Here is an 18,206-nt window from a genome sequence, read left to right as displayed (position 1 = left end):
CTATTTACTCTGAAAGGTCTTGCCAAGTTTTTGTCGTAGTCAAGTCTATATATCTAAAATTTACAGTTATTGTCTTAATTTAGTTTGTCCAATTTTTACGTTATCACTCAACTGTATGCTCATTTATAGGTTGATGCAGGTATACAAGTTGCTGATCATGTTCTATTTCTTATTGGCAATTCTTCGCTTTCTTGTTGCCAGCATATCATAAAAAGGATCCCTGCTGATACTTGCTCTAGAAGAGAAAAAAGGAATCATCAGTTTGGTTAACAAATACCTGTTTTTGAAAACTAAAACAATTTTGTTCTCTCTTCCCTGTGGATGATTCTACACTCTTAATAAGGTAATGGATGGCTGACTTCTTTAGAAAAAAAAATATTTGTGATGCTTAGATGCTATTCAGCTGTGATTTGTTAAGAGTTCATACCTTCATCTTGACCATTATTTATTTATATAAATATTTCTATAAAATGCTTTATAAACCTTACAAGATAAAGTCAAGCTGCAAATGTTTAAAGCTGCACTGAACATGCAGTCAAATTAGGATTAAAGACGATTCACACAAGGCTTTACATTTGTTTAAAAGAAATTTAAAGAAAAAAAAAAAAGTACATTTTCCTCATTTTAGTTAGTAGCACTATTTCCTTAGGACCAGACAGTAATGGGAGACTTGTATGTTGATCCATCAACCCCACGTAGCTTGTCATTCAAAATCCTTCAAATGAGTTAGAATACAAATTCTCTTAGTATCTTACTCCAAACAGAGCTTACGCTTCATTTCTGAAAGACATTTAAGACTTTAAACTCACTTGATAGATTTAATCCACTCTTCCTTTTCTTCTGGGGTGGGAGCAGATATTCTATACACTACATGGTTGCCTTCCACCACTCTACCATCAGCTTCAGTTTTACATGCTTTAATTACTTGACCTTTATGACTGGGATTATAGAGCTCAAAGCAGTTCTGGAGGATAGAAATGAAGAAATAAGAACAAAACAAAACTGACAAACATCTTCATTTAACACTACATCTAAGTTCTACATGGTTTACTTATCTTCATAAAAAAAAAAAACAAACACTGAAATTATCTTACTGGTTTTCTAGGGTCTTCAACTTCTCTTATGCTAAGATTTTCTAATGGGATAATTCCTCTAGGTTCTTTGTCCTAAAAAAATTAGGAAAATATCACATTAGCCATTTAAATATCTTGATTACAAACAAAGTTCACTGTAATATATACTCACTGTTGTGTACTCAAAGTAATACAGGCAATTATCAGTTAGAATAAACCATCTCCGTTTCCACGTTTTTACTCTTCCCCCTACAATCAAAAGATATGGCCGAATTAAACATCTGTTGCTGTCACAGCTTCAACAATGGATAAGAAAGTAATTTAGTTCTGCTTGTTTTTCAAAATATGTCTTAATTACTTAATTGTAAATGGATCAGGCACAGATGAGCCAAGCTTAAAGGAACATGTTACTGTAACTCTCGTATTAAGATCAAACTCCTGAGACAGCCTTAACTATGGTGTTGCTGGCTAGCCACAAAAATTGGATGGGCTGAAGTTGCAGACGTCTCTGGTCTTACAGAGGCTGAATGCAATAGTTCAGCAGTCAGACCTGCTCCCTCTGTCCATGTTGTTTACTGCATCAAAAATATTATTACTATACAGCCCTCAGAAATGCAATCAGTGCTGCTACGGCAAAAGCCAAATCACCAGCAAAACCAGTAACTGGGTTCCAGCAACAGGACCAACCCTTTCCACAGCCTGTCTTGGACAACGAAAGGGTCCCATCAATAAAATTAAAGGCATTTTATCACCTTCTTTCAGTCCACTCATAAGCATACGTGTGATTAAGAATCTATTTCTACTTTCAGATTTAACATCAAGTACATAAGATGCTTATAAGCATCATTAGCAGAACAAATATTATGTGTCAACAACACACAGCAAATCCTATGCCAAAATGTACCCTTTTTAGTCACTTTTCATCATTTAGTATTTTAAAAACACGTTCTCTTCATGAATTAATATATCATTGAGTACACCTGACAGAAGAAATACCCACTGATCCAAAAGTGCCAATTTTTCCTGCATTAACCGTTTAGACAGCAGCAACCACAGAGCTCCTCTTTCTTACACCTGCTAATGTCACAGTATAGGGAACAGTTCCTTTTGGAAACACACATTATTGTCTCGGCTCTTTCAGCTCATTTTCTGACATCAGCTACTTCAGAACATGTCTAGCATTCCACAAATACATCATTTTTAAAACTCATTTCCAGGAGAGACAATTGTAGATAAAGCATTCATGTTATTAATATACAGGCTTAGTTCCACCATAGTTATCTGACTTCAGGATTACGTCACCACCTGTGCATCATCCATTCAGCACTGATTTAACCTCATTAACCCCAACATCTCAAAATAGTTGATCTTGCTATTGAACAGTTGTGCATAAAAGAGTACCATTAATGCACACAAGACCCCTAATTTAATCCAAGTCATATAACTAAACCTAAGACATGAGCGTAATTTTTTAATCTCTTCGTTCTACTTGAGATAGCTGGGTTTTTTGTTTAATACAGAAATCCAAATCATATTAAGTTAAGCAACAACTCCAGGAATATAATGAAATTTCTTGATACCAGCCTACTATGTGTTTGCATTGCAGACCGAGTATGTTGCATGTCGTATCTTTGTTTTTCTTGGTTTCATGACCTAGACGGTAACCCAGTGCTAACACACCGCAATGTTTAAGGTACTCAAACTTTATGTTTCCACTACACGCACACACATCTTAAGAAAAATTTAATCTGCAAGCAAGTGCGGTGAAATAAGAGAAGGCATAATAGTGCAAGATGCAGAAGCCGTGACAGAATGAATGGTTGAGTGAACTAGAGACAGTGAGGGAAGAACTGGTGGCATTTTAGTACAACCACTGTGACAGATCCTCAAATAAAGCATTGTAGAAACATTAAAACTGGCACATAAGTCACTAGAAAAATTCCCACCACCTTGACTGAGAACTGGTTCAAGTAGCAGGGAGTATCTGGGCTAGGAACGGAGAGCTGACGAACTGTAGCCCGACTCACTTCCAGATCAATGAATAAGCAGCAGCCGAGTCACGACGACTGCCAGGGCAGCCCTTCCTATCACCATAACATGACATTTTTCATATAACCCAACGTTCACTGCCATGATTTTGTCACATTCTGCTCTCTAAGGTTAACGGGTTAACGTTATTTAACATCTTTACGGCACAAAAACATCACTCTGTTTTTCAGGCTAATAGGTAACATCAGCTAGCATCAAATGTCATGGCTCGCCCAGTTCTAGCAGAAAAACAGCTCAGGAGGAAAGAAGGTGAAACAAACAGGCAAATAGGTTACCATCACAGCTTAAACTGAACAAAGGTGTTTCTCAAACTGTGATGATATGCCAAAACATGATAAAAAAATAATCAAGTAATAACCATATATTTAAAAGGAGGCCTGCTTATAATTTAAGGCAGAAGCAACGGACTTAAAACACACACCTCCTAGAACAATATGAAGTGCCAAGTAGTAAAGGACAGTTGAGTTTGCTGAAATTTTTCCTGACCACATCCCCTCCCTTCGGAAAAGCCAGACTTCTCAAACCTGAAACCTTTTGTTATCAGTCTTGACGAAGGTTTTGTCACGAAACATTTCCCAGCTCCAGGGCAGTACTGATGTTGAAGCCAGAAAGAAGATTAAGTATTTCCAGCAGCATTGCTTTTGCTGCTCCCTTCTTCTTAAAACAGCCAGTAGCTCACCGGGTTACAGCACCCAGCTGAGTCACAGAAATAGACCCCAAGTCCTTGCTCCACCAAGCTATGAGTTACTCTTCTCTTCCGGGGGGGGAAGCAGCAAGGCAGGATTTTTTTGGCAGGATAATATTCTCACATAGAAGTCTCTGTCTCTGCCCACCCCCCACCCCCCCACTATTTAGTTGCCACTGTCAACAGCACAGAAACTCTAATAAAGCCTGAAAGGCAACCTAATCTGTACTCATCGAGTTTGCAGGAGTCACCATATAATATGCATTTAATATGCCTTTACAGTGGGCTAAAACCCAAGAAGCTGGCTGGTAAAGCTTTGCGGCCTGTAAACACTGCACGCAAGATTAATGGTAAGAACTCGTGATAACAAAACATTCTTTTCCTTGGCCGAGATTGCTGTAGGCTCACAAAACAACAAAGGGTTTAGCACTACACTTCGTATCTTATTCCAGCTCCCAGCCTTTTAAAGATTAAAACTGGAAAGAGCTAAGTTAGAATTAAGTTCGCAGAAGAGGGTCAAGACAATCAGAGTATGAATCCATAAACATTTACAGAAATGGAGAGATATGTAGCATACATCTCAGATCTAGCTGATTAAGTAAAATGCAAAGACATCTCAAACAACAAAATAAAGCAGCACGGTATCTTGTAGGTGGAAATTTAAGGAAACTACAAGAAAAGGCCACAACAAGGCAAAATACACAGAAAGAGGAACAGAAACACTCTTCAACTATGTAACCTGACGTAGGGTCATTTTTTTTTTCAACTCTGGGCAAAGTACAAGCTAGAGAACAAGGTAGAAGAAACCACCTGTCCTAAATGGAAAAACAACTGGCAATTACTTAGAAAACATCAATTTCAAAATTTAAAAAGGCCTTAAGACTAAAGGCAGCTATGTATCTAAAGTTACAAAATTCTATCCAAATCTTCCGCGCATTTATAATAAGCTTGAGGGGAGAGAGACGCACACATCAAGAATTTTTTTTCTTCTCGGTTCACTTAGATACCTCCAGGCAGAACAGACTCAGGAACTGTACCGTAACACAGATGACTGGAAGAAAGTTTAGGTTTCTTTAAAAAAGAATTTTACCTCGACTGCAACATTAACTGCCTCACCCTAGAAGAGCACCAGTTGCCACGGGAGCCAGGCAGGTACCGGAAGGCACCAGTTTCCTGGTGCTATTCTCTCGCCCCGGATTAGGGAAGAGAAGCGACATCCTCTCAAGGACAGATGCGCTGGAATAAGCGCCACTGGCGGGACGGGCCTGGATGCGAAGCTTTTGGACAATCTCCAAGCTCTCAGTAACTGCCTGACTGGCAAAAAAAAATTAACACAATCATGTGTCTGGCTTGAATCATTTCCTCTCCAGTTTGGTGGAAGAATGTCACAGTTTCCCTCCAACTAGAAGAAAATGTTATGCAAACCAAGCTATTTGCCAAGAGAAGCTGTTTTAGGCAAGGAAACGCCTCCCTGTGCAAAACGATTGTTACTCGGGCATTAGAACAGAGAGCACAGACAACAATTTCAAAATACCTTGAAGTGGATGGCAGCAAATTCCATGGTACCAACACCACTAATAATTATGACACAGAAAAATCTAAAAGCTCATAATGTCTCAAGCTACTCTAAGTGAGGATTCATCAGCACTCAGCAGCTTTCAGTTTTCTACCTGTAGCATTCATTTTCATTACACCATGCTTCAAACAATGTAGAACTGAATGATAAGTTAGGTTTACCAAGATAAAGATGTCTATATAAAGCTGAGTCTAGATAGATAAAACCAGAATTGTTGTCTTGCTGCCAGGTTTGACACTCAGACTTACACAAAGTCACCTCTGAACAATTCAGAGCAGCAAACTCTCCAAAAGCATTCAGCACCCTCCCAGCTTTCTAAAACCCAATGCCAGGCTAGAGAGCTGGGGTGGTCTTTAGGACAGATGAATTTTACAATATATGAATGTTTCATGAAATCTATCTGCTGCCCAGAGGGTAATCAATACGGTGAGCTGGAATACTAAAGAGAGGGGCACAAGTAGATAAATGGGAAGAGTTGACTATAAGAAATAACACACAAAACACTATTCTTGACACTCAGGGTTTGGGAGTTGTCTGAGGCTTATTTATAGTTTTATATAAAACTTTCTATTTCAACTTTTAAGTATTATCACAACTGAGCGCTTAGAACTATCATGCAGGAATAGAGTCACTTAGCATTTCAACAATACTGAAACTTTTAATATCGGCATCTTCCAGAACCGAAGGAAACCCTACTCATTTCACCAGAAGTGTTTCCCCACAGAAACGACTGTAAAAACGCAAACACAGTGGATCAAGACAGCACTCTCAATCATCCAGTTTAAGCCTCCTAGCAAATAGGAAAAGCAAGGAAGGAAGGAAAGGAGGAGAAGGAAAAAAAAAAAAAAAAAAAGGATTGACAGGTTTATTTCTGGTCACTGCATCTAACCTAGCAAAATGTATTTGCCTGTACCAGTCTGTGTCTGCTGAAAAAAACCGCAGTCTTTCACGGAAGTGCAGCTTCACGCATTTACAGGCTGATTTACCAGAGGCTTCTGGGCATGTTTCATTTCTTTATTCAAATAACCCTCATGCCACAGGAGTGTTACGTGCAACACCCTTCCGTTTCACACACGCTTTTACTGTTGGGTTTTCTGTGCGCTGTCTCTCATCTACACATGAGGAAAAGTTGGTTTTATTGACCTTGCGCCAGAGCCCGAGACGGATTGTGCAGAAGTATCCAGCAGCTCTCACTGACTTTCAGGCACCTTTTTTCCTCAATTTCTTTGTTCCTCTATTTTTTATTAGATCTCTTAAATGTCTTTTATTGACAGTTTCTTCCACGAGGGATGTTGTCACTCCTCTACACACACTCACGCTCTTGCTTGCACTCTCAGTACGTGTACGAGTATGTGAGAGCGCACTGGCAACAGAAAGAAATATGCACAGTGTGGGCTTATACCCAACCTCTTCTCCAGAAAGCACATTTTATCTACATCATCTTGAAAACCTTTCTGTTGAGATAGCTATCACCTCATGCTACAAAATGGAGAAAAGCTGCAAAGTCATCTCTGAAACTGTGCCAGCTGAACCAATGCATGTCAAAAAGCAAGAGCTTTTCTTTTTTGTAGTTAGACAAAGAGCTCTGTAGCATCTGTACTGCAGAGGTCAAAATAAGACATTGGAGATTAATTAATTACAAATGCTTCCTTTTCACATCTATTTTCTTCCAGCACTAGCATGACCACTAATTTCCAGGTGCAATCAGTGAAGTGGGCCCATGGCTCTAAGCAGGCTCTACTTTCACCATCCCCACCCTCGTGTGCACCCGCACACATCCCTTTTCACACTTTAGTCACCATTCTCCAAATGCAAAGTTCTTTCTACTACTACTACTTTAACAAGAAGTTTACACTGAAGCGGCCAACAACTGGCTCTGTTGGACTGTGTACTGGTGTTTCTTAAATAAGAAGTTTATTTCATTGAAAAACAAATGTTAAAATAAAATTTCAGCCTCCTTTCTGTAAGAAAAAAATTCCCTAAGTGCAAGTGAAAAAGTGAATCCCATCAACTTTAAGAGAGTCTGTAAACAAGGGCATCTTGCAGTGCCAGGAGACTGCAAATTACCAGAGGTTTCCACAATCCTAAACTTGGTGCTCATTTAAGATTCTGTTAAGTAAGCTAAATATATGATTTAAAATGGCAAATAAGCAGAAAAAAGAACAGCTTTTATAAATGCATAGTTCAAATGTAATCAATCTCTCCAGAAGCTAATATAACTGATGTACAAGTAACAAAATCACCCTGGAACTTCATGAAAAGACTAAGACCTGTTGTTTTCTCTCAGTAGAGATTGTTCTTCCCTTGTTATGTTCTTCAATGAATGAGAAAAGTATGCTTGAATAGTCATCTTTATTTTTCTGCTTTGAATTTTCTTTCTTCTTTTGCCGAAGACACACACTCGCATGTGAGCTAGACACTGACATGCCAGTCTTTCAGAGTACCACTGATGATACTGTTAGTGACACTGAGTGAAAAAGCAAAATGCTACAATAAACTTGATTTCAAAAAAAAGAAAAAAGAAAACAGGAGGAAGGAGGAAGAAAATAAAAGAATGAGCAACTGAAGAAGTGGGGACTGGAGAGCAATCAGATACGTACCTCCTAATGCAGAATAAGCAGAGACAGCCAGTCACAGAACAGAAAGGTGATAGGTCATAGGCCATAAGGAAAACAAGAAGGCACATTTAAACCACTCATTAAAAAATCATAGCCAAAACCAAACCAAGAGAAACTCACAAATAATATGGAAAAATAAAGACATACAAAAATAACTATTTGAAGAGAAATCCATTATTTTGTACACAGAAAACTGCACTGAAGTATCACACAGTTTTCTGAAATGACCTTATGGAGACTTAGTTGTTATTCATCAGTCACAGCAGGTAAATACCATACGGAGTTTCCTTTTTGTCGCCGAGTTTTTATTTCTCATATACCAGAAATAAAACTCCAAAGTTTGAAACAAGATTGCTAACTGATACATAAAATAAGAAGTAACGACCTTCAGATGTGAAGGAGTTACTTGTTTCGGTTCATACATTTTTAAATACAAGTTACAAAGTTAATCCTATTACCTTCACAAGAAAGCAGATAGACACCGAAGAGGCAAACATGCTAACAACGAACAGACATACAGCAGCAAAACTGCCCTTGTAACTAACCTAATTTCAGCAGCCAGCCTTCTCTATCTGGATTAAAAAATGTATGCGTTAGATCATTTCCATCATCCTCTGGAATTTTAAACGGCTCATTCTTAATACTTTCATATAAATTCTAGAAGAGGAAAAAGAGGAGAAAGACCTCATTAATAAATGTCTAACAGAAAATGTAACCAGGACATCCTATTGCTTCTCAGACTATCTGTGTAAAAAGCATAGGAAATACAGTCCATGAAGTGCTGGACCATCCCTTCTCAATCGTTGTTTACTCCTTCAATTAAGTTTGATTTTAAACTACCTCATCTACAAAAAAGTTTCTCTCTCTCTCTCTCTTTTTTTTTTTTTTTTTTTTTTTTACAGATTTTTGTAAGCACTCCTAGCAAAGACATTTTTTCTTTAACTTCAACATTCCACATTTCAAAGGTTTCAGCTTCAGGTCCCATTTAGTACAAGTTTTGCCAAACAAATCTGGGTTTTCAGAAAATGGTTTAGAACATCACACTGTCCGAGAGAAATAAGTATTTTTAATCTCAATGGACAAGAGCAGGCTCCAAAAGACACATGGAAAGAAATGAGAAGCAATAATGAAACAATGACTTTTACTATTTTTTCTGTCTCTCTGGCTTATCCAGAAATACTACTTTTTTCCACAAGAAGCCAATTCCACCAGAATTTTGACATCAGCAAACTAATGAGAGATATTCAGTGTTTTCTCCAGAATCTACTCTCCTTAACAAAAGACTGAATATAGGGAGAACTAGAGCAAAGCAGCTGCAAGTATCAGAAAATGGTTCTTTCAGCTACTCAAAAAGTTATGCTTGCTAGAAAATGTTGTTCTTCCTTTCCCTTGACAAATCTGCCTAAGAACTATTGTACACGCTTCTAAGTTTCCTATTAAAAACACGAAGCAATTGTCTTACCCACTCTAACTTACCCGTAGCAATTCTTCTGGAAGGTCTCCACCCTCATTAATTCCACGATTCATGGAAATAAACCTCTCTACTGTTGGTTTATCTCTTACATTGTGGTTGTGCAGACTGGTATTTAACATAATGATCGCAAATGACAGCACATAGCATGTATCTGAAATAAAATTCGAAAAAATTATTTATTTCTCTGCGTGTTGTGGCAGAAACCGGTAAAATTAATATATAACTCATCCTGACTGATAAAGAAACAGGTAGTCAAAAAAATCCTGAACACTATCCACAAAAGCAAAGTCTCATTTTTCTTTAAGCTGTTGAAGTAAGCCCACGAAGAAAAAATATGTAACAATTCCAATTAAAAGCCAGTATGAGAAAAACAGTCCAAGAGAACTCAATTTTTTTTTTTTTTAAATCTTCAAAATCATTGCTATCACCCTAAATTAACATTTCATTTGAAACACTGAAGTGTTCTTGGGCAAACATTCTCTAGATTGCTTGCCCAGATCATATTGGTATATCCTATACTAAACAAACCTGGTCAATCAGACTCCTACTTAAAGTACTTCCAAAGAGAAAGAACAGTCTCTTCAAAATAATATTTGAACTGCATTTAAACAAACTGAAAATTATATTGACTCAATTTGTTGGCATACACGAGGTGGCTAGTACCACTGAATAATATCAGAAGATGACAAAGGAGATCTTACCATGCCTCTTGACATGGTTATGATTACAGTAAGTTCTCCCAGAATTCAAGTACAAGATCCTTTGTAAGAAAAAGCAGGATGGAAACCTCCCTGCTATATAGAGGAAAAATGTGTTTGCATCTTCAGCATTGTGTTTTCAGTAAGTATCTTCCTCTGTAGCTGGTGCAGACCTCCTTTACATTAACCTTTTCCTAGCCTATTTGTTCCTCAAACTAAGTGATCAACAGCAAGCTATGTGTGTATATAACTAAACAGAAGAAAAATGCCAGACTGCTAGGGCATTCTGTGCAGTACCACAAAATTTTGTTAGCTTTTATGACTTGAGTAATTCTAAAACAATTAATTAAACAGAAAACTGAGGTGTATTTCTAACTGAGATAAATTATTGCTGAACAGACTGCTAAAGAGGAAGGATAGGGTCCTCGTAACAAAAACAGATGACTTTCTAGATAATATACTATAACCACGTATAGGTGGGCTTGATACAGAGGTAATCGGGTGCAAGGTCCTTGTAACTGGCAGACTAAACTATCGGTTTCTTCTGCCTTTAAGCCCCTGAGAATCTTCCTTTTCCAATTCCTAGACAAAAGCTTCAGTGACATTTCTGAATGTGTGATGTAGAAATGTGTAGAAAAACACACTCATAAGGTGTGTTTTATACTTTAATTGGCTTAGATATATATTAATGCTGAAGTTTTATAAATGGAGATGCATTCTGACTATAAGCTTGCACCTCCCGGAAAAAAAAGTGTAGGATTAGACAGTTGCATTTTCTCAGTTCTCAGAAATTTCTCGTTTCACTTATTACTTTATCCTGAACTTCCAAACTGGCCATCGTCTCCTCGCATCAGATGTAGAACAACATGTATGATCCAAAATAGATATCGGTATATAAAAATATATATATAAACACATACACACACATTATATATATACACACACACACACGCACACTTAAGAACTCTTGTTGTTTACTGTAACTTACCTGTAGACTGGAAGACTCCTGGGTTACAAAGGCAATAGCGTGAAGCAAAAGCTTCCATCATACGATCAATTTTTTGAGCCTCTCCTGGGAGTCTGAAGCTCCACAGAAATTGCCTACAGAAGGAAAGAAGAGTTGTTAAACTCAAAGATTTATACATTAAGCATATATTACTAATAATCAGAAACAAAACAAAACTTAAAAAATCAGCAATGTCTACATAAAATGTCCTGGAAATATGTTCTCAATCTCTCAACATACAAGTCAGGAGCTATTATAAAGCAACATGCACAGATGGCTAGCCCAGTAATTCAGCCAGCAACACTGCATGCTATCAGGCAAGATAATACGGCAGTTCATATTCTGAGACTCTCTTTTTTCCAGACTAGTAAACAATTTTCTGTATGCATCCCATTTTTGCCATGAGAATGCTACGAGGAAACAAATCAGTTCAATCCTCCCTGGGTTTCTTGGCTACTAAAAGCAGTAAGCACTCAGCTAGGCTTTACTTACAATGCAAAAAGACACACTATATAAAATATTTCTGGTAGCGGAGAGAAGCAAGGAATACAAAAACACTTAACATCTTTACTTGACTACTCAAACATTTAAACGAAAGGTAACAACAACAAGAAAAGCCCCAGTGCTTAGAGAGGTGCTGCTTGTCTAGTGTAAGTTTACCCGACAAAAATCAGACCCAGATCTTAAAAATAAGGCTCACGGTATCACCTCAATAATTTTGTAATATATGCAGGAGATGCATGCTCCTGTTTAGCAGCATGAGCTGAAATAGAGTATGTACACTGATAACTTACTCTTTCTACACATAGTTACACTGGAATGCATACAGGACAGAAGTCTTCACAAATTTACTTTTGGCACACTGTGGCGCTAAAAAGCTCCAATGAATTTAATCACTTATTCTTTTCTTTCTTAGCAAAAGAATCATCTAAATTAAAACAGGATGTAAACCAGCAAAGTTACATGCTCTGCCATGCAAAACAAGTTCTCAATATTCCCTGTATGCTGGGTGCCAATATAGTAACCATTTATTCCTGTCTTCATCTTAGGACATTATATTAAAGTGTCACAGGTCATCTTTAGTTTGTCAGCTCTATATACTGTCTTTTACTCACCTCATGCAATGTTCCAACCCAGATCACGAATTTTGTAAGCTACCAAAATACAAACATTTAATAGTAGCAGCTGCTAAGGAAGAATAAAGTCAAACCTAACGTTATATTGGGTAAAAGAGATAGGCATACGAAGCCTCCCAGACAAGCTTCAGCAGCCAGAGAAAAGGCTTCCTTAGCTCAAGCCTCAGGCAGCTCAAGTTATCATCACCACATCACTCAACCATAACAAAGCTGTTCTGACTCCACATCACAAGCCACTGCACCAGAGACAAAGATCACATGGACATTTCAATTTATCTGGTGTCAGGAGGAGGTCACTTGTGGCAATGATACTGGCAGAACTGTTTAAATCAGCTTAATTCGGTAGATCTATTATGGATTTCCATCAAGATGAGAAAGGACTTCACAAGGTCACACTATATGCTGGCATCCCAGAGGAATCAAGTAAACTGTTCACTCAGAAAGGGAAAAAAGTACACTAAGATATTACACTTTCTTTCACATGACAAGTGGGAAACTGAGGCAAGGAGAAGGAAATTACTTGATTCAAAGTTTACCTCTTTGCAATTGAACATAATCACTGACTATGGTCAGTGGGATTCATCTCCTCCCTGCCCAGAGGAACAAGTTGAGGTGGAAGGAAAGGAGAAAGAAAATGGCAGCAAAGAAAATTATTTATTTGCTTGGGTCAGGGGTTTGTTCGTTTTTTACCTATCTCTCTGCTAAGATATGAAACAGATCTTCAAACGTCCACATATGACAAGCACGCCAGAGAGTTACAGGTACGTTTTAGTCGTTTGTATTTGTCTGAAATAATTAGTTTTCACCTTCAAAGGTAGCACATACACAAGCAACTGGGAGGGTTAAAACAGAGCTGTCTCTGCTAACTTGCACAGTAATGCGTGTAATTGCGCTGAGCTGTAGATCAGCTTTCTGACGAGTAAGTCACAGTGACTCATATGAACATGCAATTTGAAAAAGGAAGCTCAGTTCAAAAAAAAGAAAGAATTTACTCACCTTAAGGCTTGTACAAGATTGAGATCAGCGAACTCATGGAGTTCAACAAAAGCCTGAAGAACTTTAATATTAAATTCATCTCTATGAAAAACAAAAACGGAAACAGACAATTACAATTCTGAACTTTAAAGGCTTGTTAATTATCTCCATTTGCTTCCAAGAATAAGCAAGGAAATAAATGATCATGCTGATCAAATCATCAGAAATAGTTTAGACATTTGAGAGGTATTTTAATATTTAACACTAGTATTTTTCCCATTTTAGCTGACTTTAAAAAGGTATGTTAGCAAGAGCCGGTACACTTGAGCTGATTTTAGCACTGCTTATTTAAAGGGCCTGAAAATAGCCTGGCTGCTTTTGCTTCACATTTATTATTACTGCACCTGCCTTGATACAGGATGATACCTGATAAATTTATCCAACAAAAAGTCTTTTGCAGAAACTGTGTCATGAACTCTTAAAACAAGGGTTCATGTAAAATTAATTTCTTTAGCCATACAACACATGAAAAACTAACTATCCTGCTTTTTCCTTGAAGAACAGAAAATATTAAAGCAGTATATTAATTTACGTACAAAGATGTGGAGCAGAAATGCTTCAACTAATTGTACCTAAGAAAGAGAAAAACTTTTTAAAAGAGCTACTTAGTACGTAGTATATTCTTACTTCATTCTCAAAAATCCTTACAATGACAGTTTACTAAAATCAGAATAGATTTTGAAGGGACTTCCTCTCACTTATCTTTTATGCTGCTATGTAAATCATGAGCCAAATTATGCTTTGTTTGATGCAAAATTAACATTTAAACATTAATGAACACAAAACTGTTTGGATGCAGACAGAATGTAGTCTACACCATCACTGAGTTCGTATGCCAGAAGCATAAAGGTTTATAATTCTCAGGGTGTGCTTTAAATACATCACCAAGACAGAATGTTGCATATCAGCCTCCACCCAAAAATAGAAAGGTGTGCACCCACCAAGAATTATCTGTTGCATTACTAACTGCATAGTCAGACTAACCTGTAACACTCACGAGTAAATACCTTAAAATGAACTTTCATTCATTAGTATATCCCCATATTGTTTACAGAAAAACACATCAGCTCTGTCCAGCAAAACAAAGCAATTCTCATCAAATTTACTAATGCACAATTCAACCGCATGACTACTTTTCAGCGCAGTGAAGTGGCATAATAGTATGACAGAGAGCATGCAATAGGGGTACTTACTCTAAGCCAAATATTGATTTTGCTTGTATGTATGTAAAGCTGCAGTAATTCAGAACCAATATTAGCCTCATACTCTAATTTTTGCTCTTCTAGGTTTTAACGTAGACTAGATTAATACTTGTGCCAGGTACAGCAACAAAGACACAAGCCAAATATCAAGAAAGGTCTAGGAAGCCACTTTAAAAAAAAAAAAGTGAAGACTTACCCACATATGAAGAAATCTTAAATCTTTTATGGGATGTAATTAAACTCCTATTTATTGTACATTTTTAGGTATTATCTCATTCCATTTTACCTTTTTTTTTTTTCAGTTTGCTTAGTGCTGTAACACTATAAAAGTCAGTAATTTAAAATATATCTCTTTATATCAGAATGTTACACAAGTATTTCATTCTGTTGACTATCCTGGTCTAGTCTTCAGCTATATTTAGCTAGAATGCAGAAATAATTCATGATGGGCCCCCAAGAGGGAGTGTCAAAGTAAAAGAGAATGTCCTCAGACTCCAAATGCCTTGATGAAAGATAGTACATAACTCAACAAAAACTCATCTATAATATGCACTGCCATTTCCATAGCACAAATCACTTATTATCCTGTTTCTGAGGTAGTCAGTCACAAAAGCAAAACCACAAAGTCACAAAGCAGTTTAAGACCACCACAGTTTATTTTATTGCAGTGTGTTTATTTTACCCCAGGACCTAAAGGCTTAATACATTATTTTCAGAGGAATATGAATAAAAATCATTAGGATTCTAGGAAATTAACACTGCAGTTCAAAGGAGCATGATAAACCAATTCCCCATTCCAGACTTGACTACCTTGAAACTTCCATATGCATTCCTGAAAATCAGACTGTCATCTCCTCATCCCACTCTCCCCTTACTAATTCATATAAGAAAAAACATAGACAGAAGTACCATTTGCTTTCCTATTACCGTATTAATATTACACACTTCACAGAAGTGAAGAAACATGCAAAAAACAGTTAAAGTAGACTGACTGGATACATTGAATAAAAGGTCCTTTTAAAGCAAAAAACAATTTTAAATTTCTTTTTGACTTCAACCGCTCCTTAAAATGGATAGGCTGCTTCTGCCTTGTGGCAAAATAGGAACAGCATGTTCATTTTTTCTAAGATTTTATTATCCAGTTGATAGATTTACACAAAATTTCCTGATCAAATTTGCTATTCAGTATGACCACTACATTTGACTGTATTTAAGTCTGGAAAAATTCAGAAGATATAACTGAATTGCCTATCTACCTGTATACATACTCAATATTAAGAAACATTGCCCTGTATTTTCAGATTAGACCACAGTGCTGCCCAGCAGCATCCCTGCCAGGGATGCAAAAGAATGAGCAATATATTTTTTTAATTTTAAATGTGAACCTATAAATAGTCACACGAATATTATTGATGACTCCAGTGAGTCTGGACATATTGGTAAGACCACTCTGCATGAGTAAAGGGATTCTGGGAATAGGGCTAGAAAAACTGTAAGTATTTCAGAAGACAATACCAAGGTAGAATGCAGCTCTCAAACAACAGACTGCTTTATACAAGCTTTGTTACAGTTTTGCAATTATGGACATTCACTTATAAGTGATTTTATAATACCGATTGCCCAAATATTCAAGAGAAACAACATAATGCTGTTGTATAAAAGTTGTTGAAATATCTACATATACTGTACAGAAACTTCATAGTGAAAATATTTTCAAAACATATATATTACAGTAAAAAATTCCATTAAACCTATTAAAAGTCAGGAGGAAATTGCCGAGCACAAACTAAGCTGTTGATGCTGTAAGCAGATTACAGGTGTGTCAAAAGGGATCTGCCAGAACATATCACTACAGGAGTAAATCCTAAATGAGTCAACTTTTAAAACTCCACAACTGGCATCTGAACCGGAACATGTGCAAGCACGTAGATGCACGTACTCCAACCCACTCTTCACTTCGTCTCTTTCTGCTGCCTTTTTCGAAATCAGTTCCTGGGTCACACAGCAATGGAACTAATTTCCATTTTGATTGTGTTTTGCAATAGTATGCATAAATGTGCATGTTGCACGTTTATTGTACTAGAATTGATAAAGATACAGTGCGGCTGCCCTTTGAGATGCCTACTTACTAATGGGAAGTTTGTGCACAGGGAAGAAGACAACACTAAAACCTGCTTACAACTATCGTCCCAGGAACTAGCCATTTTATTAAGAAATTTCTTTACTATCCAATTATTAGTTATTGTAAATCACTCCTTGCCTGGGCACAGTATCAAGAGTTACCGGAACTGCTGCAATAAAACTCTCAGACATTCCAAAAGCTCACGGTATTAAATTCTGCACTATAGCCAAATTGAAGGGTATTTTCTCAAAGTGGGAAGTTACAATTAATTAAATATTATTCCACCATGTACCCATTTAACAAGAAACCAGGAAAAAAAAACCCTATCGCAATACAGTAAATAGTTTTACTTCCTGCTGTAACCTGTAACTTTTATAAATCTCAGAGTAGTAGAGTAGCTCTCATGCAGCATGTGAAGGGGAAGCTAACTACCAAAACCCATAAGTACGCTTTGTAAACTCAAGAACAAAGTTTCAATATTTTTATTTTACCTTTCCCCAAGGTAATCTCCAATTACCGTCTTATTTAATCCTTCGCCTTTATAAAGGAACTGTGCAATGTCTTCTGCAGTGTTCTGCAGGAGGTCATTTTCTATCAGAAACTGTATTCCCTAGGAAGAACAATTCCAGAGGAAAAGGAACGTTATGTTTTCTTCCACAAGCATTTGCATAAATACCGCTTACAACATTTGGCATTAATATACTGACACAGACATATACAAAGCACATTAAGAATTATGTTAGCCTACAGATTTTTTTTTTTTTATGAAATGGTAAACAGATGTTTTCCAGTTAGATAAGCAATATTTAGTAGTGGTTTAAAGATTAAAATGAGAACACATTTTTAAGGCTAGAAGTACTAGGTGGCAGTCTGAATCCCTCAGAATAGAAAAATCAAGTATTAATTGAATAACGTTGCCATGTTGTTCTTTGGAGTGAATGTGTCAGTTGGCCTGTTCACAATGTCGGATAAATGTCTGCAGAGACATAATCTGTAAAATCATATAATGAAGAGGTATGTAGGAATAACTTAATTACCACCATGACACAAAATAAAGCATCTGCTATAATCTACAAACTGCAACCCAATACATCAAGCCACTACTTGCAGTAGAAGTCGAGGCTGAAGATACTGAAACCGGTTTAAAAGAGTTTATGCTGACACTGGGATTATCAGTCATTTCTGGTTGCGCTGGAACTAACCTATTCACAAAGGACTTGAACTAGACTATTCACAAAGGACTGTTCACAAACCAGTCAAGCTTCTACCACGGAGCTTCTATCAAAGCCAGGAGGAGAGTCTTACCCTGTCCCTCAGTGGGTACTTGATCAAGCCCCTGGACTCCTATGCTTCCATAAATTACTGGCCCTATAACTGCCACACTCTAGGGATGCCCAGAGAACTTTCTGCAAAGTGGCAAAGAAAGGAGACTAAGAGTTATATAACGATTACGTAAAGGATAAAAGGGATGTTATTCCAACACTCAGCAGGTCATGAAGAGATAGTGCTCTTTTCCCACCACACACTCCAAC

General features: G+C 37.1%; 1 protein-coding gene across 2 annotated transcripts in view; it reads right to left on the bottom strand.

Moving 5' to 3' along the window:
* Positions 1-162: 162 nt before the first annotated feature.
* The window catches only part of CYTH3 (cytohesin 3), a 22,621-nt gene continuing 4,577 nt past the window's right edge, over positions 163-18,206 (bottom strand). The window contains exons 4-13 of one of the 2 annotated variants that reach the window (XM_010288644.1): positions 17,166-17,284; positions 13,312-13,392; positions 11,162-11,274; positions 9,478-9,626; positions 8,547-8,658; positions 7,984-7,986; positions 1,246-1,322; positions 1,095-1,166; positions 810-964; positions 163-235 (exon numbers count right to left, since the gene is read on the bottom strand). In XM_010288644.1, the coding sequence (XP_010286946.1) occupies positions 163-235; positions 810-964; positions 1,095-1,166; positions 1,246-1,322; positions 7,984-7,986; positions 8,547-8,658; positions 9,478-9,626; positions 11,162-11,274; positions 13,312-13,392; positions 17,166-17,284 (954 nt within the window). The remainder of the gene's footprint in view (positions 236-809; positions 965-1,094; positions 1,167-1,245; positions 1,323-7,983; positions 7,987-8,546; positions 8,659-9,477; positions 9,627-11,161; positions 11,275-13,311; positions 13,393-17,165; positions 17,285-18,206) is intronic. The other variant, XM_010288645.1, reaches the window with a different exon arrangement.

The sequence above is a fragment of the Phaethon lepturus genome, unplaced genomic scaffold, assembly GCF_000687285.1.
Source record: "Phaethon lepturus isolate BGI_N335 unplaced genomic scaffold, ASM68728v1 scaffold17486, whole genome shotgun sequence".
Classification (NCBI taxonomy): domain Eukaryota; kingdom Metazoa; phylum Chordata; class Aves; order Phaethontiformes; family Phaethontidae; genus Phaethon; species Phaethon lepturus.
This window is presented reverse-complemented; position numbering and strand designations above follow the sequence as displayed.